The 21,225-nt window shown below is 35.2% G+C and overlaps 1 protein-coding gene, 1 long non-coding RNA gene and 1 pseudogene across 3 annotated transcripts in view; all 3 read left to right on the plus strand.

Moving 5' to 3' along the window:
- Positions 1-21,225, plus strand: part of LOC146453683 (uncharacterized) — a 263,424-nt pseudogene that overhangs the window by 141,071 nt on the left and 101,128 nt on the right. The window lies entirely within an intron of this gene.
- LOC146453688 (uncharacterized) overlaps positions 1-21,225 on the plus strand; it is a 104,165-nt gene that overhangs the window by 39,313 nt on the left and 43,627 nt on the right. The gene's annotated exons all lie outside the window — the stretch shown is intronic.
- LOC146453691 (neuronal pentraxin-1-like) lies at positions 7,473-11,800 on the plus strand. Its single transcript, XM_085096335.1, has 4 exons — positions 7,473-7,630; positions 9,175-9,268; positions 10,444-10,663; positions 11,229-11,800. Exons 2-4 carry the CDS (start codon positions 9,184-9,186, stop codon positions 11,614-11,616), a joined length of 693 nt encoding a protein of 230 aa, XP_084952461.1. The 5' UTR covers positions 7,473-7,630; positions 9,175-9,183; the 3' UTR covers positions 11,617-11,800.

Genomic DNA, 21,225 nt, shown 5'->3' on the forward strand with positions numbered 1-21,225 from the left:
TCCTCCAGAGCTTCTAGTTATCCGCAGGAAAGCGAGACGGGAATTTTATATCATAAGAAATCTCTTACCACGAATGAGCATCGCACGGCGAGATTTTCACCAGCTTAATTTCCGACCGTATGTCGGTATAATTATTGTCAGAAAGCTAAAAGAAAGTATTTTTTTGGTCCACAAGTAATTCAGCTTGTGTGGTATATACTAAAACAATTATTCACCTCGGTGTTGGTGAAAGTGGTGGGCATTTACCTCGCATTCATCACTATTCACCTTCCCTTCGGTGAATAATTAACTTCAGATGCTCCTCTTTTTAGCATTTCTTCGTAGATATTTCCTCAGCAGTACAATCTCTCTCAAGCGTAAATTGCTAGCCTTTTATTGTTTATAGGTATCTAAACATTACATAGTACACTCGCTCCTAGACCGTGCCATCTTTGAACCAAATATTACACTTAGCCTACTTCCTTCCTGCTCCCTCGGTTGTTACGACTTAGGGATATGTGGGAGGAGCACCAATGAATCATTGTTACCTCTTGTTCTGTATGTTTTGCGTCAATGGTTCGCATTCCACTTAGGCCGTTTAAGATATCGAATGCGTGATATTTCTTACAGCATTTCTTGTTCTGATCAAGCTGTTTAGTGATAGGATCTCAATCATTGTTTGTACCATGTACTAGTAGGCTTTATCTTGCAATTTTTGTACTGCTGGGCCCGCATATATTAGTTCTCGTTGTAAGATGTTATGGCTCTATGTCTCTTTGTTCGGCCTTTTAGCCGGTTGTAGAGCTGTGCAACAAATAAAACACGGTCGGCTGAAGTCTGTTTAGGGTACGGCTGTGTTCAGTTGCCATCGCCTTGCGACTCCACTTCGTTTGTGTTTTGGGAGATCAGTCACGGTTAATTCATCCTTTTTCTCTTCGCCAGTCTTCCGACTGTGTTTTGAATATGCCATTATTTGAAAAGACAAGAACAATGTTATCCTCTCTAGTACAATAGATCTCATTAGTTGTCGGGAACAGCTTTGTGACTTGCTCTTAACAAAATGCCGTATTTCGCGTGGCATATTGAGCCTAGTCGCAAAACAAACAGAACAGGAGGTCAAATTCAAAATGAAGAGAAAGCGAAAGGCGCCACGGAAGTCATAATTCACAATAAAGAAATGACGTTTGATATTTTAATTTGAAACAAGCGACCCCGGTTAAATGCAGTACAGGGCTCTACTTGAATCCTCCAGTTCATAGTAAGCTCGCTATAAATTTACACAAGAGAAGCTGAGTTGGTCCCGAATGACGGAAAGATTTAGCGGCGAACATGGAGTACGAGTTATGGAGGCCCTTCCACATTCATTTAACCAGAACTTAAGACTATTGCTTCAGATGTATGACAACGGAAAGTACAACTTTAACAGAGCTGAACCGGTTCGGATTTCTGCGCACACACCATTCGACATTGTTTGCCCCCGCATTGCCCATCGTAAATTATCCCGCTTACATGCGTCGATGTTCATCGAGTACTGAAAGAAACGAATACTTCAGTTTGAACTTGAACTGTATGAAACGAAGTCTCTCCGCTTTTCTCGGCTTTGTTTGATCGGGTTCTGTTCGATCGAGTTTAAAAAGTGTTTGCATTTAATATTTTTGACGTTTTTGATGAATATAAATAAAATTTATTTGGTTAATCACAGGAGTAAGTGGCAAGGCTAACAGCCGGGGGGATTCGTTAAGGAGTTACGAAGTGTTAGAGTTGAAGACAAGGATAGTTAAACTATATATATTATTAATCGCGTTGAGTTTGTCAGGAAGATAAGTGTCGCCTGAAAACGACAATGGGACGGGATCGTGGAACACTGCAATTATAAGTGAACGGCTAACTGTAAAGCGGTGATAGACCAAACCTGTTTATTGGCGCGTTCGTTTTTGGCAGCAACATTTGAACGCTTTCTTTCATTTTCTGCAACCTAAATAAAAAATGTCTTAGTTTTAAGTTAACGTTTTATGGAAGTAAAAATGTTTGAGATGTGAGCACACTTTCAACGCCAAATTTAAACATAAAAATAGCCCAAATTTTGATATCAGTGCACGAAATATTTTTCTTGATCAAATAAGCCTCTCAATTTTCAAGTTATCAGTAGTCTCTAACTTTGCCTCGTAAGAATCAAAATATGAACGGGATAATTGGTAACTGATATTTAGGACTTGTTGCTGTATTGTAGACGTTGTTACTCCACTTATACGTTGCTGTTACAGGAAAACACGCTGCAATTAGGCCGATTATTTAAGCGAAGTTTAGACAGCGTTTATGAAAGTCGTCGTCTAACCCATGTTTCAACCATGAATATCGATTATTTAAACGTTGTTTCTCCATAACTGTGTTTAGACCGCGTCTAAACATCGACAAAGGAACAACAGGAAAATAGACCTGCTCACGGGTAGGTTTAACCACTGCTTAACAGCAATTTCATGATCGGCCATTTTGAAATGGACGGACTACTGCGCTACAAACAGTTAAGAAAGTACTGACACTTGAGTTTCAGCTACCTCCCACACCAGCATCCTTGCATCTTTATCATGTCCCGTTTGGATTTTAGGAGTTGAATTTGTTCAGAATTTCTTTCCAAAGCTTTGCTTTCTTCGTCATTGATTTTCTTTGGTGCATTTATTTTTCACATCTGGAAATGCTCTTCCCAATTATATTCCGCCAATAAAAGTTTTTCTTCTTCGCTAGAGTTGAGGTTTACCTTGGTGTAAGAGCCTGACGGGTTTTTCCTTGTGTCGTAGGTTATTGTTTTCCTTCCCTGTCAGTATTGTTTCGACGTCTTTGTTTCCTTTGTTTTACAAAAGCTGTGAGTTTTATAGGTTCTTAAACCGAGGGAAAGCCTAAAATTGATTGTTCGACCGGATTTAGGAGCCATATTCAGTCAAACAGAGAATATCAAAATGTGCATACAAATAATTCAACAGCCGGACAATGTATTCCTTTGTGAGGACGTTGTTTAGCCATTGACAGGAAAAAAAAAACACAGTTCAGTCGCGTTTTAAAAATGTATTTTAAACATCGTTTAACCGTTGTCTATTGAGACAACGTCTAAACCGCGAATTAGCCGTAAACAAGGGCCAACTTAAATTTCGTGTAAATAATCGCAGTTTTGAAAATAAAAAGATATACAAACAGCATTATCTGAACTTTTAGGGGGGAGACTGAGCAGTGTAGCATTAAGCTTGCGCATTTTTGTGGGGGAAAGTAAACGCATAATGTATATCATTTATGTGCGGCTCAACTTAAGCGGCAACTGCAAACAATGTAAAAACAATGACTAAGAGAGTCCTACATGTGTTTGAATATATTTTGGCTTTAATTTTTCTTTGAATATTTTATATTTAACCAGTTTAAAGGGAACAACTCGTACTCTGCTCCAGCGCATTTTGGAAACAAAAATACGAAAACTTGAAAAAACACGAGCCTAACATTTTTCAAGTTTCAATCCATTCCGAAATACTCTGTCTCTGGCCAGAGGCACTACTCGACAGTGTTATTGCAGTGGGGTGATAATTTACAACAAAACTAGACAACTATTTGTTTTTGTTTTTGTTGTCAGACCGACATTTTTGGGTTTTGAAATGACACCAAATTTTCGTGATACTTTCCCTTTAAGCTGGCGCACTTTTCTTGGGGAACGTAAACGCATAATATATAAAATTTATCTGAGGCCCAATTTGAGCAGCAGCTGCAAATGATTGTAAAAACAATGACTAAGATAGTCCTGCACGTGTTTGAATATACTTCGTCTTAAATGTTTCTTTGAATATTTTATATTAAACCAATTCAATGCATATGTTTAGTAAACACAGACTAAAGGATTTTATTTTTTGTGCATGGTGGTATGAGAAAATAGTTCGAGAGAAAAGTTAGTTGTAAACAGAAAATAAACGTGTTGCTTCGAAACCTTGCCTATCATGCCGTTCTCGTGCGCTTAATTTATTTCATTTATTTGATTACATAGATAGAATGGAAGTAAAACATTTTAGTGGTTTAAGGGAAGTGGTACTCCCTACATTTTTCAAAATGAAAAAATAAATAAGTGCTTTGTTTGTAGTGGAAATGCTCGACTAGAGGCACTCCACTCAGAAATAACGGGAAACAAATAATCAAATTAAACATATAACAGGTTAAAAATTCCAATACGCAAGAGGCAAACCAGCTGGCTATAATTGGTAATTGATATTTAGGACGTGTTGCTTTATGACAGAAGATGTTGTTTCTTCACTTATACCTACGCTGTTGTTACAATGAAAAGAAGCTGCAATGAGTTTTTTTTTTTTTTTTTTTTGTGGGGAGAGAGGGGAAGAGACTGAGCATTTTAGTGGGAGAAATGAAGCATTAAGCTGGCGCACTTTTGTTGGGGAAAGTAAAGACATGATGCATATGATTTATGTCCCAACTTGAGCAGCAGCTGATAATACTTTAAGAACAATGAGTAAGATAGTTCTGCACGTGTTTCAATATATTTTACCTATCAGGCCGTTCTCGTGCGCTTAATTTATTTCATTTGATTAATTACATAGATAGAATAGAAATAAAACATTTTACTGGTTTAAGGGAAGTGATATTTCTTACTTTTTTCAAAATTAAAAAAAAATCAAATGCTTTGTATGTAGTGGAAATGCTCGACTAGTTTACAGGCGCTACGCTCAGAAATAACGGCAAACAAATAATCAAATTAAACATATAACAGGTTAAAAATTCCAACTGGCAAGAGACAAACCAGCTGGCTATAATTGGTAATTGATATTTAAGACGTGTTGCTCTATGGTACACGATGTTGTTTCTCCACTTATACGCTGTTGTTACAATGAAAAGAAGCTGCAATGAGTTTTTTTGTGGGGAGAGAGGGAAAGAGACTGAGCATTTTAGTGGGAGAAATGAAGCATTAAGCTGGCGCACTTTTGTTGGGCAAAGTAAACACATAATGTATAGGATTTATGTTCCAACTTGAGCAGCAGCTGCAAATACTGTAAAAACAATGACTAAGATAGTCCTGCACGTGTTTGAATATATTTTGTCTTTAATTTTTTTTTTAACTATTTTATATTTAACCAGTTCAATGCATATGCTTAGTAAGCACAGACTACAGGATTTTTTTCTTTGTGCATGGCACTATGAGAAAATAGTTTGAGAATAAAGTTAGTTGTAAACAGAGAATAAACGTGTTGCTTCGAAAACGTTGCCTATCATGCCGCTCTCGTGTGCTTAATTTATTTCATTTGATTGCTTACATAGATAGAATAGATAGATAGAAAAATAGTCCATCTCAAACAGATCGCACAATAACTTTCTGATAAAAAGACTCTCTCCAGTACTGTTATTTCGAATTTCTGAGCCAAGGTGAAACATTGGTAATTTCTTCTTGTTTCCATTAAAGTTCCCTTACATGTTTATGTCACCATTTAAGTTGCCTCATGTTAGGGTGTTTTTCTTTATCAGATGAATACGGTACAATCTATTAATTTTACATCATAAGACTTGTTTTCATGATCAGTCGACCAAAGTCGACCAAGGTTAGTCTTTTCCACTGATCCATTAAAAGATAACAGTGTGATGCGCCCTAATTGTGCGTGCAAATATTTTAAAAATAATAACTAAGATAGTCCTGCACGTGTTTGAATATACTTCGTCTTAAATGTTTCTTTGAATATTTATATTAAACCAATTCAATGCATATGTTTAGTAAACACAGACTAAAGGATTTTATTTTTTGTGCATGGTGGTATGAGAAAATAGTTCGAGAGAAAAGTTAGTTGTAAACAGAAAATAAACGTGTTGCTTCGAAACCTTGCCTATCATGCCGTTCTCGTGCGCTTAATTTATTTCATTTATTTGATTACATAGATAGAATGGAAGTAAAACATTTTAGTGGTTTAAGGGAAGTGGTACTCCCTACATTTTTCAAAATGAAAAAATAAATAAGTGCTTTGTTTGTAGTGGAAATGCTCGACTAGTTTAGAGGCACTCCACTCAGAAATAACGGGAAACAAATAATCAAATTAAACATATAACAGGTTAAAAATTCCAATACGCAAGAGGCAAACCAGCTGGCTATAATTGGTAATTGATATTTAGGACGTGTTGCTTTATGACAGAAGATGTTGTTTCTTCACTTATACCTACGCTGTTGTTACAATGAAAAGAAGCTGCAATGAGTTTTTTTTTTTTTTTTTTTTGTGGGGAGAGAGGGGAAGAGACTGAGCATTTTAGTGGGAGAAATGAAGCATTAAGCTGGCGCACTTTTGTTGGGGAAAGTAAAGACATAATGCATATGATTTATGTTCCAACTTGAGCAGCAGCTGATAATACTTTAAAAACAATGACTAAGATAGTTCTGCACGTGTTTGAATATATTTTGTCTATCATGCCGTTCTCGTGCGCTTAATTTATTTCATTTGATTAATTACATAGATAGAATAGAAATAAAACATTTTACTGGTTTAAGGGAAGTGATATTTCTTACTTTTTTCAAAATTAAAAAAAAATCAAATGCTTTGTATGTAGTGGAAATGCGCGACTAGTTTACAGGCGCTACGCTCAGAAATAACGGCAAACGAATAATCAAATTAAACATATAACAGGTTAAAAATTCCAACTGGCAAGAGACAAACCAGCTGGCTATAATTGGTAATTGATATTTAAGACGTGTTGCTCTATGGTACACGATGTTGTTTCTCCACTTATACGCTGTTGTTACAATGAAAAGAAGCTGCAATGAGTTTTTTTGTGGGGAGAGAGGGAAAGAGACTGAGCATTTTAGTGGGAGAAATGAAGCATTAAGCTGGTGCACTTTTGTTGGGCAAAGTAAACACATAATGCATATGATTTATGTTCCAACTTGAGCAGCAGCTGATAATACTTTAAAAACAATGACTAAGATAGTCCTGCACGTGTTTGAATATATTTTGTCTTTAATTTTTCTTTAAATATTTTATATTTAACCAGTTCAGTGCATATGCTTAGTAAGCACAGACTACAGGATTTTTTTCTTTGTGCATGGCACTATGAGAAAATAGTTTGAGAATAAAGTTAGTTGTAAACAGAGAATAAACGTACGTGTTGCTTCGAAAACGTTGCCTATCATGCCGCTCTCGTGTGCTTAATTTATTTCATTTGATTGCTTACATAGATAGAATAGATAGATAGAAAAATAGTCCATTTCAAACAGATCGCACAATAACTTTCTCTTAAAAAGACTCTCTCCAGTACTGTTATTTCGAATTTCTGAGCCAAGGTGAAACATTGGTAATTTCTTCTTGTTTCCATTAAAGTTCCCTTACATGTTTATGTCACCATTTAAGTTGCCTCATGTTAGGGTGTTTTTCTTTATCAGATGAATACGGTACAATCTATTAATTTTACATGATAAGACTTGTTTTCATGATCAGTCGGCCAAAGTCGACCAAGGTTAGTCTTTTCCACTGATCCATTAAATGATAACAGTGTGATGCGCCCTAATTGTGCGTGCAAGAAGCACATAAAAGGAAGTGGATGAAAGAGGAGTGAGTTGTAAGGAGAGTTGGAGCAGAAGAACTACGTTGCAGCCCGATCTGAAGTAAAACAGAAAGAACATTATCTACCGTCCAGAAAGGTAAGCGCTTTTTAGTAACTGGCGGATGATTTGGCAGTGATCTCTTGTATTCTCGCTCAGGCGTGCGAGATAGGGAAGAACGTTTATCTCCTCAATATCATGCAGGATCACCTTTCTTGGAAGATTTAGAAGATTTATGTGGTTTATTTTGTAGTAACAATTTAAAAATCCCAAGGAACCTTTTTAATTGTCATCAATGGCAGCCGAGAAGTATTGCACTGAAATTGTTCATAAATGCTTTTGGGTGTAGATGGCCAATTAGTCATTGTAAAAGTTTCTTCATTCTCTCTGGTCGTGGGAAGAAAGTATAACAGCATTCAATGCGATTCTCGGAGAAACCAAGGGCGTGGACGTTAACGTGGCCTCTCTCAGTAAACGTTTCCGCGAGACGAACTCTTAGTCTTTGTTCCAGTACACCTCTTATGCTCTCACCTTCAACAATATTTTGGGGCGAACAATAACAATTTCAACAACTAAGTTGTATCTATTTTGCTCCAGGAAAAAAGGAGTCAACGATTCGTTCGCCCAAAAAGCAACTCTAAAATTGTAATTAATTGTTTAGCTTCGAGAGATTTCCAACGTCCTTTTTACTACTGATTTCTACTGTTAAAGTACTCAGGAAAACGGATGTAAAATGCTCTTCCTTTTGCCAAACTACTTTGATTCGCTCAATGAAGTTTAAAATTGGAAATGCGACAGAGACTGGATTGTTCTTTTCTTAGCACATTGGGTCAATTTCCAACTCTTGGTCACTCTTGGTAAGATACATTGAATACATCAACGCATGTCCAGCCTACATCTAGCTTAGCTAAAGAACGTAATAAAGCATTGTGAATTTCAGGAAAAAAAATTAAGTGAAATGTCTTTAACTAAGATAATTGTCAACGAAGAATAGCACCATTGCGTTTAAACTTTATTTTAAACTCTGACAGAAAGATCCAAATATAAACAGAGTTATTCAATTAGAAAAAGGCTCTGTGTACAGAGCGTTTGGGGCCTATGCATTTTTAAAACGGCTAATAGTATCGATGTTGTGATTCATTCAGTTAGTCACTCTAACTGACCAAAAATTAGTGTTCTCTATGTTCTTTCAAAGCTTCATTGCTGGCGTTGCCTTTGTTCTCAGAGTAACCCTTGTTATTAAATTTGTGCAGCTCTCATTAAATGTTATTGTTATCGCCCATTAGGAAGCTTATTTTAGTATTAGGTTTTTCTTTTTAGTGTAATTTTAATTTAAATGCACTGCTCGAGAGAAGAGGACATTTTATGAATCGATACGTGTTGAAATAAAGTTCATGTATGCACTCTTTCAGGTTTACTAAAAATAAACTTCAACAGATTAACTTTCATGACACCAGAGGGCCTCTTCTCACTCAAAAACAAACAGCGGGAACCAGCTACTTCTTTCTTAAAAAGCACCTTTCTGGATTTTTCGAGCAACTTGTAGGCAACTTTTTGAGAAATTTTAAGCAACTATTTGATAAATGAAGCTAGCAAGAACAACTTGTGCACAACCTTACTCCTCAATACTGTTCTATCTACAGGAGTGAAGCATGTCCCTGTTCATTGCTTTTGTTTTGTTTGGCCTCCTCTGCACCGTGGGTGTCAAGGCGGACTGTAGTGCTTACCGGGAAGGAGGTTAGTCATTTTAGTTGTTTTTGTGTGTGTCAGGAATGAAGACATAATAAAAATACCCAGTCTGTATGTTTGAAAGAAACGTCTGCTTCTGAAAGCAATATATAAGTTAATTTTCATAGCAAGAAGAGTCAGTGTATTGGTTGTCAGAATGACTGTGGTTATTGGCTATTGTAATCATTCTTTTAATATGTCTGCTCTAGTTAAAGGGGAAGTATCATGAGGTTTTTGGTATCTTTTGCTAAAATGATGACCTTCAACCAGCTGCCGCATAATTCTAGAATGACAAGAGAAAAGAAATCAACTCAGTTCTTGAAAGGAACAACTCGTGATCTGTTCTTGCGCATTTTGGAAACAAAAACGCGAGAACTTGAAAAACGTTAGCCCATCATTTTCAAGTTTCTCTGGCCAAAGACACCAATCGACAGTTTTATTGCACTGAGGTGATAATTTATAACAAACCTGACAATTATTCTTTGTTTCTGCTGACAGACAAACATTTTTGGGTTTTGAAATGGTAGCAAATTTGCGTGATACTTCCTTTTTGAGCTGTGACAGTCAGTACATACATGTGCATGTAAGGTACTGTGTATTGTGAGGGCTAAAAATGTTGATTTGATTGTTTGGCATAGAAATGAGAACCCTGGTTTTCGCTTGTTGTCCCCCAGTACATATGCTAACGAAAAATTGCATCAAACAAGGTACAAATAGTATGATATCAAAGCAGTCGCGCCGGAATAGCTAACAAATCTTTTAAACAACCACCATACAGAAAGGAAAGGAGAAATTTAATCAAATTAGTCGAGAATACTCGTCACGTGGTATTTGATGGCATCTCTCTGCCTTTCATTTCCATTTGAGCCAGAAATCCCAAAGTTCAGTGGTCAATTCAGCTTTACGGAACCAATAGGCTCCTTTCGAAATATTAAAATTCGATTTGAAATCGAGGTCCAGAGGACACAAACAAGAAAAATGAATAAACATGTTAAATCATTCCCTTTGTTTGTGATCTCTTAGCCTCGCTATCAGACTGAATTTTGATAAATCGAAAAGAGCCTATTGACCCGCTAGTCAGCCATAAAAAAGAAATTCAAATTCCAGCGTCAAAAATCAAGTGCACTCAAGTAGCAGTTCAAGTAACGATGTTTTGTTGTTGCCCTTGCTTTATTCCTGTAAAGATTACGCCTTGAAATTCCCGAACAAAGGGAAAACAGATTACACCACCACGACTACCAGCGTACCCGACCTGACTAAATTCACCTTATGTTTTTGGATGAAGTCAACCGACCAACAACAGGGATCGCCGTTCAGCTACTGTACACCTAGTTCACCCGGTGGAAACGAACTGCTTATTTTTAACTATGGGTCATTTTCGATAAACATCAATGACGTCGAAAGGTGGGATAGCACAAATAATTATATAGAACCGAAATATGGAACAGAAATCATAAAAAAGCACCACTTTTACAACTTGCGTCTTACTCATTTTGTATATTCATGGTTTTCTTTCCCAGCGCAATTTACATTCTAGAAGTAATTTAGTTCCATGGCTTTTTAAGTTCGTTATAAAAGACTTATTTACAGAAGTTAACCGATTTCCTTTAGAAAACAGAGCAACTAGCTACTAGCGATAATGTGAATTGTTATATTGTTATGTTATTTAAGGAATACTGAAGACACATTAGCTCTTCCCCGCACAGATTACCCTTAGAATTACTGCAAGTGACTTGAGCGATTCTAGGACTAAATTCAGTTGCCACAGTTTTAAGTCAATTTTAAGGAAAGTTTTAAACATGGCTTCCAAGAAAAACACCTTTATCTTTTTAATTTTATTCTTTACAATTGTAGTTAGGTAGATAGATAGTTAGTTTATAATAATAAGATGATGAAAATACCGTGTATAAATAAAGTTATCCTATCCTATCCTGTTTTGTTCTGTTTGCTTTTGTTTTAACTGCGACAGGAAGACAAATGTGGCAGCAAATGATGGCGGGTGGCATCAGATCTGTGTTACTTGGAAAAACAGCGATGGGTCTTTCCAGTTATACAAAGATGCAGTGCCGGGGTTCACCGGCACAGACTTCCAAACGGGATACACCATCAAAGGGGGTGGAACACTGATGGTTGGGCAAGAGCAAGACATATGTGGGGACGATTTTGACGCCAGCCAGTCTGTGCAGGGGTCCATAGCGAACCTCAACCTGTGGTCCTGTGTTCTCCCAGCTGAAACAATCTCGGAAATGTATCAGTCATGCTATCGTGGGGAAGGAGACGTGCTTAAGTGGTCCGACTTCAAACACAATGTCCAAGGAGACACGGAGGTTGTCGTCCCAAATCCCTGCATTTCTTGAACGAAGTGAGCGATTCGTGACAAGCAACCTGCGTTCAAAGTTTATGGCCAGAACGAACTATGAATAAACGGAACATTAAAAATAGTGGGTTAAAAAACTGGGCACCTAAATGATAAAGTTATGCTAAATGTAATCGTGTCCAGAACGCAGGTGTAATAATTCAAATAAAAGTTAAAAGCATCAAGTGCGTCGCGTTTCTTCAATATCATCATACATAGGGTGGCATAAGAACACTTGTGGTCTCTCATGGCCGATTTAATAGGCTAAAAGCACAGCAAAAGGACTCAAGGGAAACTAATTCCCACCCCACCCCTCCTCCCACCACCTTGGGCCTCAGCAGGAATAACGACAACAACAATAATAATAATAATAATAATAATAATAATAATAATAATAATAATGATAATAATGTCATACAGGCTTTACTAAACACATGTGCGCACTCTCATTGGACAAAATGCATTACGCGCCAGAAATTCGGACGTCACTTTTAGACGATATACGTCGAAAACAGAACATTTCAACACTTTGAACACTTTTGAGTCAAAAGTAGTCTAAAACCAAAGCACAAATGGTGACATGATCCGATACAATGACAAATTTCACATTTTTCATGGCAAAAAGGTTTCGATAAACATGCCCGTCAAAAGAAAAACGTCAAATTGTAGCCAAAGGCACCAAACAACTCCTCCCTTCCCAACCCGTAGCCCCTACCCCGCCCCCCTCACCATAATCATTGTCTGGTTGCCGATGAACAGGGTAAAACAGCAAAAGGACAAGGGTAATTAGTCCCCAGTCCCCCTCTCTCTAAAGTTAAATATTAATTCCCGAAATCCCATACTCTAGTTGCTTACACAGATTCTAAAGAACAAAGAGGAATATCTCAGAAATTCATTCTCTCAGTCTTCCAAAACTCATTACCGGATTTATTAAAATTATGGCTTGTAATATACAGGTATGTAAACATAATGATCCTTTGGTACCCTCGTCGTCTCTTGAACTTTTCTTTCGTCAGAATACTATTTATCAGTTTACTACCACGAATTAAAATTATAAAAACCAGGAAAGATTTATTGCTGCTCGACGTTTCGGGGTCATCGTGACTCCATTATCAAGAGACTAGTTTAAAAGCATGCAAATAAGGAAAGATACAAGATAAGCATGAATTACAATAAACGGCATAAACAATGCTTATTTTGTACCTTTCCTTATTTGCATGCTATTTAAGTAGTCTCTTGATGATGGAGTCACGATGACCCCGAAACGTCGAGCAGCAATAAATCTTTCCTGGTTTTTCATATGCCTTTGCTTCAACAAATCCCAGCTGATCGAATGAAAATTAACTTTCTATTTAAGTTAACTTTATCAAATTTTATTTGTGTCCGTCTATTTTTTCATTAATGTGTTTCTGCTATTGCCACCCGCCTTGATCAGCAATTTTCGCTATTTGCGGGTGGCAATCATTTCATGTAAAAAAACAAACAAAAAACAAACAACGAAACAAAACAACAACAACAACAATAAAAGTTGAAGGTTGAAGTTGTAATGGACCTTACAGGTAACCATTGAACGCGGACGTGTACCAGAACTCTTTGTAAGTAGTATAGGATATGAAGGTTTTAAAGCTTTTCCATAAAATTGCGCTAACAATTTTGCCATAAAATTGCGCAGTATTTCATAATTTATCAAAACAAGCCCACAAATAGCGGAAGTATTGCATTCGCAAAGCCAAACTGGAACAGCGCAATTTCCTGAAAAAACTGGTTAAAACCGGTTAAAGGAATTGCGCTAATAATTTTCCATAAAAACTGGTTAAAACCGGTTAAAGAAATTGCGCTAATAATTTTTCCAATGTCAAATCCAAAAAGGCTTAAAGAGAAGTCGCTTATATATGATATGGAAAAAGTTCCAGAAAATTTCCCGAGGTTAAATCCAAAAAGGCTTAAAGAAAAGTCACTTATATGTGATATGGAAAAAGTTCCAGAAAATTTCCCGAGGTTAAATTCAAAAAGGCTTAAAGAGAAGTCACTCATATATGATATGGAGAAAGTTCCAGAAAAAAATCTAATCAAGAGTATATTTCAATGGAGAATCTAACGAAATCTGATTTAATGCAAATTACTTTAGAGCAAAATAAGAATGTTGCTGTATTAACAAAAAAAGTAAATCAATTAATAGATTTGAATAAGCAATTAATCAAACGAATCAAACAACCAGTTCCAGCACCACGTACTAAAATCATGGAACGTCCTATTCCAGCACCGTGTACTAAAATTATGGAGCGGCCTGATCCAGCACCACGTAAAAATGTCAAGCAAATGGTTAAAGAATATGAGGAAAATATTATTACGCCAGTTCCACCTCCCCGCACTAAAATAAAGCAAGTGAATAAAGCTTTGAAAGGTTTTACTGAATCATATGAGGTGACAGTAATCGATGAAAAAGATCCATTAGTTCAATTACAAAAAACAAGACAAAAACTAGGATTTTATATCAAAAACATATTAGAATACATGAAAGGTCTAAAGTTTATTGAAAATTTGAAAGTAGCATTTGAGAAAACAACAGGCGATGAAGTTATATCCAAGACGGCTTATTTTAACAGTAAGTCTCAAACGATAATCAACCAAACAGAAATTGCTGAAGCACTGCAATTGACTGCAGAACAAATCTTGAATAAGATAGCTTAATGGATATCAGAGGGTTCAGGATGGATCATAAAATCGATCCACAATCATTATTTGAATATTGTGTTGTTTAAACCAACAAAGGGTTCATCATATCTGAAACTACCAATTGAATTACAACATCATAAAAAAGGATTGATTAATCTGCAGAATAAAGACAATGAATGTTTTAGATGGTGTCACATTTGTCATTTAAATCCGATGGATAAGGACTCACAGCGCATAAAAAAATCTGACCCAAAATATGTTAGTGAATTAAATTATGATGGAGTTGTATTTCCTGTATCCATCAAACAGATTAATAAAATTGAATTGCAAAATAAAATCAATATCAATGTTTTCGGTTATGAGAATAAGCAACCATATCCATATCAATATTCATATCTCCAAAAAAACTTGAAGATCACATGGAATTATTGCTTATATCTGAAAATGAGAATAAACATTTTGTGTACATCAAAGATTTTAATAGATTTATGCTTAACCAAACCAAGCATAAAAACAAAAAACATTTTTGTATGCATTGTTTGCAATGTTTAAGCACAAAAGATGTGCTTGATGTTCATAGAGAAAATTGTATTTCAATAAATGGAGCCTAAGCTATTAAAATGCCAAGCAACGATCATAACATTTTACAATATAACCATTACCAAAAGCAATTACCCGCTCCATTTGTAATGTATGCTGACTTTGAAGCATTAGCAAAGAAGATACATGGTTGTCAACAGAATAATAATAAATCGTATACAGATGCTTATCAAAAGCATACAGATTGTTGATATGGGTATAAGGTTGTTTGTTGTTACGATGATAAGTATACTAAAGATGTTCAATTTTATAGAGGTGAAAATGCTGTTTATAAATTCATGGAAAAAATTTTGGAAGAAGTTCGATATTGTGAAAGTGTAATTAAATACAAATTCAACAAGCCATTGAAAATGACAAGTGCAGACGAATTAAAATTGCGAAAAGCTGACAAATGCCATATTTGTAATGTGGTGTACAAAAAAGGGGATATAAGGGTCAGGGATCATTGCCACATCACAGGATTATTCAGAGGTTCAGCGCATCAAGATTGTAATTTATCATATAAACTGACAGACAAGATACCAGTAGTTTTCCATAATTTAAGGGGATATGATAGTCATTTTATTATGCAACAGATTGGTGAAATTGTGAAGAAAAATACGTATGTGAATAAGAAAGGTGAAGAGTGTAGAATGAATGTTAATGCTATTCCGAATAACATAGAAAAATATATGGCTGTTATGTTGGGAGATAGTTTAGTGTTTATAGATAGTTTTCAATTCATGAGTCAATCACTTGCGAATCTTGTTAACAATCTTCCGAAAGAGGCTTTAAAATTCACAAGAGAGTTTTTCAAAAACGACAAATATATTAATTTAAAGGTGAAGAAAGGGGTATACCCATATGATTACATGGATAGTTTTGAAAAGTTTAATGATTCTAAATTACCATCAAAAGAAGAGTTTTATAGTCAATTAAGTGATGAGCATATTTCTGATGAAGATTATGCCCATGCGAAAAAAGTCTGGGAAACCTTCAAAATGAAAAATATGGGTTATTATCATGATTTATATTTACATAGCGATATCCTTTTACTGGCAGATGTATTTGAAAACTTTAGGAAGACATGTTTAGAACATTACAAATTAGATCCATGTCACTATTTTACAAGTCCAGGTTTGAGTTGGGATGCTATGTTGAAAATGACTAACGTTAAATTAGAGCTGATGACTGATATTGATTGGTTCCAATTTATTGAAAAAGGTCTAAGAGGTGGCACCAGTTACATTGCTAATCGATATGGAAAAGCAAATAATCCCTATATGAAAGAGTATGATGAAAAAGAACCATCTTCTTATATCATGTATCTTGATGCAAATAATTTATATGGATGGGCTATGTCTCAATGTCTTCCAACTGGTGGTTTCAAATGGATGTCTCAAAATAAAATAGATCAACTTGATTTAGCGAAATATAATGAAGATTCTGAAAAGGGATTGATATTAGTAGTTGATTTAGAGTACCCAGAAGAGTCGCATGAAATGCATAATGATTTTCCATTAGCGCCGGAGCAAGTTTGTGTGAAAGAAGAGATGTTATCAAATTGTTGTAAATCAATAAAGGATAAATACAATATTTCAATTGGGCAGGTTTATAAATTAATTCCAACATTCTCTGAGAAACGGAACTATGTATTACACTATAGAAATTTAAAGTTATATATGGATCTAGGTTTAACCATTAAGAAAGTTCATAGAGTGTTATCGTTTAATCAATCACCATGGCTGAAACAATACATAGATTTCAACACTCTTAAAAGAACTAATGCCAAAAATGGTTTTGAAAACGATTTTTTTGAAAACTGATGAATAATAGTGTATTTGGAAAAACAATGGAAAACCTCAGAAAAAGAGTTGATGTAAGGTTAGTCACTGATGAAAAGAAACTTGTTCAATTAACATCAAAACCAACCATTGTCTCTAGTAAAATTTTCAACGAGAATCTTGTAGCTTTTCATAAGATCAAAGAGACATTAACCCTGAATAGACCAGCATATGTTGGGATGTGTATTCTAGATATAAGTAAAACACTAATATATGATTTTCATTATAAATACATCAAATCCAAATACGGAAATAGAGCAAAATTATTATTTACAGTCACTGATTCTCTAACGTATGAAATTCAAACAGAAGATGCCTACAAAGATTTTTGGAATGATAAAGATAAATTTGATAACAGTGATTATCCAGCAGATAGTCCGTTTTATGATGCTAGTAATAAAAAGGTAATTGGTAAGTTTAAAGATGAAGCGGCCGGCAAACCGATAACGGAATGCATCGGTTTGCGTAGTAAAATGTATTCATACATCAAAGATGATGGCACCAACAATAAAACTGCTAAAGGCATTGCTAAAAGCATAATCAAAAACGTTATTAAATATGAGGATTACAAAAATATATTGTTCAACAACGAGCAAATGTATCATAACATGAAAACGATCAGAAGTGATTTGCATATCCTCAAGAGTTTTTCACTAAACAAAGTTTCATTATCATGTTTTGATGACAAAAGATATATTCACAATGATGGTATGAATAGTTATGCATATTGCCATTATAAAATTGTTTAATTAAATTAAGCAACCCTCTGATCATATGATAATGAAATTCATTCATGATTGGATCTAATGGTAATACATAAATTTTATTTTCAAACGGTTTAAAGAAATGATACTATTATATATTATGATGAGTATAAAAATATCTGATAGAAATTATTTAATACATCCAGTTTATGATTTGTATGCCGCTTCTGATGATGGAAGTATCATAAATGTTGAAAATAAAATACCGTCAAAGGGTGATAAAAGTTGTAATGGATATATGAAATGTCTGGTTAGAAAAAATAGTCAAATGTTAAGAATATATTATGTTCATCGTTTTATTTGGGAATGCTTTAATGGAACAATTTCGAGAGGAAAAGTGATTGATCACATCAATGATATCAAAGATGATAATCGCTTATCCAATTTACAACTATTATTTCGAAAAGTGAATAATAAAAAGCAGCAAAAAATCGTGATTATTCGTTTGTGGTTAATAATCATATCAATAAAAAATTCATTAAAGCTATCGATCGTAGTACCGATGAGGCAACATACTATGGTAGTATGTATGCTGTTCAACAAAATCTTGGTATTAATGCAGGGATAGTGAAAATGGTTTGTGAAGGCACTAACCACTTCAAAACTGGAATTTCAAAAAAGAATGGTATCTCTTACAAATTTGAATATGTGGACAAAGAAGATATGCCTGATGATTATATCAAATCATCAAGAGCAGGAGAAAAAAGACGGCAACTATTAACCGATGAAGAAAAGTGGTCGAATAGGACATTTGTATGTAGGTGTGGTCAAACCATGTTGAATAAAAATAAGAATTATCATAAACAAAATTGCACTTGGTTCACTTGAACCAACTGGATCAAGTGCATACGGTACCCAAGAATTAAAATCGATCATCACTATATCCTTTCTATTTCACTAAAGCTCGTTTTTTCTTGTGATCTTTCCGGATGACTTTGTCTATTCTAAATACCTCTTGTTTTGCTTTCAATAATTCAGCTTCATAAAAACTGCCTTGTATCTCTTCATTATTGAGATCCTTCAGTTTGTAAGTGATTGGATTGGTGTATTGGATTTTATCGATAATGAACACTTCTTCGGTCCAGTTTGGTGTATAACCTTTGTCAAATACATTTCTTTTATACTTTGATATCCTGACCTTGTCACCTACTTTAAACTTAGGTAATTTTGGTTGCCTCATATCACCATATAGGTTGAAGTAAACAGTTCCTTTATTTTTCTTTTTTCTGGCTTCTGTTGGTGTCATTTTGATTGAACTGTGTTTAGACATATTATACTGTTTCAACAACATGGGTAATATAGCCAGATACATTGTATTGCCTTGGGCAGTGAACTGCCTCCACATCTTGGTTTTGATTGTTCTATTCCATCTTTCCACCACTGATGATTTTTCTTCATTTTCTGTTGAATAGAGTTTTATGTTGTGTTTATTGAGTAAGTCTTTCATATGTTTGTTGTAGAACTCTGGGCCTTTGTCAGTCCATAGATACTCTGGTTTATTCCCTTCTTCAAAAATGTTTTGGAATGCTTTGGTTACAGTTTCACTTTTCTTATCTTTAAACGGAACAATCCAGCCGTATTTACTGAAGATATCTATAACCATGAGAAGATACTTATAAGCTTTGTTCCATTTACTCAACTGTTGCATTTCAACAAGATCAGCAGCCCATATTTCATCAACATGATTAAGAATAACACGCCGTCGAGTAAAGTTACGCTTTATGGGTTTATGCAGCTCATTAGCTAATGTTTCTAGCCAGTTTTTACTCGACGGCTTTTGGCGTTTTTTGAAGCTCCAAGTCCTAGTTAGTTTTCTCTTAAGATAGATTGAGCCTTGAGCAAAGCTTGTCCCCCAAGGTCTTTCACGATAGGGAATTGCAGATATTCTTTGAAGCATGAGATGATCAGCAGCATGTTTATCGGATAATGATTGAGCATTACTATAATCTATATCATGTTGTTGACAAATAGCATCTAGCTTATTTATCGGTCCTCGATACCTGGGGTCATCTGATGCCAATCTTTCATCTAATTTTGTTCCAGGGCCACAATAATTATATTTTTTACCAGTAGGAGTTCTCAAATGAGGTTCACCGAGTTTTGCAAGTTGGTTTTGTATATCGAAACCACTCCCATCAAGATCCTTTCTGTCAGTGGCATATTTTTTATTTGGCCTCACTTTAGTAGATAATTGATCAAGCATTTCAGAACCTGTCTTCTTTATAAAAGGAGTAGCTTTTTCCAAAGCATAATCAAGAGCCTTCTTTTGTAACTTGGGATTTCTCAATGCTTCAGATCCATAATATCTACCCATTTCTGCAGCCTTTTTTACCCAACCATGGGATACCATGTTGAATCAACATATCAGCACCAGTTGACGCTATTGTATCCATTATGCCCGCCCCTTTGGACGGGCTGTTCCGTTTCCCTGATTTTGTTTAACGAATTTGGTTTTTTTTTTATCCCGCATTCTGCACAAGTACAAAAGAACATCAATCGATTATTTTTTGTTCGGACATAACCAGAAGGTTCAACACATTCAGTGTGTTTTTTCTGTTGAACACAATACAATTTTACCATGTATACATATATATTAGGCAATATTTGTAAAATAATTTATTATGAATCGATGGTTCACACTTTGCTCATTAAAATCAAATTTTACATTATGAATTGTTTCTGAAATTGATTTCCCTTTTTGACGTTCGATTAAATAATAGAGGCACCAATATCCACATAATACAGAATCTCGATCTTGAATTTCATCTGATGAATAGACTAATGTTTTGTCACTTGTAGCGAGATATTTTTCCACTTCTTTTGGCATGGGCAATCCAAAACTATCAAAATATTCAGCATATTTGTTTCCATTTCGATATGCAAGCCAGTGTGTGCCTGATCCGATATAATCATCAAGATTTATGATCCCCACTTCATTTTTTCTGATGGACATGGGTAATTTATCTTCGCTGAATACTCCTCTAAAATATTTGATACCAAGCTGTGTAGCCCAATTAATGAGATCAATATTGCTTAGCGGGGTATTAATAAATTTCACAATATGTCCACTACCTGAAGGCAGTGCAGATCTTACAAGATATCCCCAATTAGTGGAATGCCTTTGAAAGGACTGTTTTTTCCTAGCAGTAACCCTTTTCCTTTTTTGGAGGTTTTTTTTTACTCCCATGCCTATGGGTTGTTTCCAAGTACCATAAAATGGAGGCGGTCTATAATCAGCCGGAAGAACCAAACCACCATTGGTATTTTTTGAAACATAAACTGGTACAGACCGTCTTGATCTCTCTCTGTCCACTTGCAACCCTTTTCCAGTCAATGCATTCAACAATAAAGGAACACGAATTGAAGCCAACAATGTACCCAAGAAACCACCTGATTGACTCTTTGTTGGTTTAATAACAATCTGTCCCCCAGTATTAATTACATTGACTATCTGTTTCTTTTGTTCATTTGTCAACCAATCTTTGTACTTTATCAATTGATCAACTTTGTTTTGTGGAATTATAAGAACCCACCAACCTGTTTTCCCTTCCCGAATATCTTATCAACACCAAGACTGGCAAGACCGGATAATGCTCCTGTAGTCATTAGTCAATGAGTTGTGATACATACTTTTGTCATGTTACACTGTATGTTGCACTTCATGATAATGAAAGAACCAACTGTTGTAAATTGTATTAATTATTTAGATTGGCTACAGTATATTCTATTTATGAAAGATGATGTAAG

The sequence above is a fragment of the Pavona decussata genome, unplaced genomic scaffold (genome assembly GCF_977016875.1).
Source record: "Pavona decussata unplaced genomic scaffold, jaPavDecu1.1 SCAFFOLD_324, whole genome shotgun sequence".
In the NCBI taxonomy this organism is placed as follows: Eukaryota; Metazoa; Cnidaria; class Anthozoa; order Scleractinia; family Agariciidae; genus Pavona; species Pavona decussata.

Excerpts from the sequence above, each read along its gene's own strand:
- LOC146453691 (XM_085096335.1), top strand. The coding sequence starts at position 9,184 with ATGTCCCTGTTCATTGCTTTTGTTTTGTTTGGCCTCCTCTGCACCGTG. Across the intron at positions 9,269-10,443 it reads TAGTGCTTACCGGGAAGGAG|ATTACGCCTTGAAATTCCCG; the intron begins GTTAGTCATTTT and ends ATTCCTGTAAAG. Across the intron at positions 10,664-11,228 it reads AACATCAATGACGTCGAAAG|GAAGACAAATGTGGCAGCAA; the intron begins GTGGGATAGCAC and ends TAACTGCGACAG.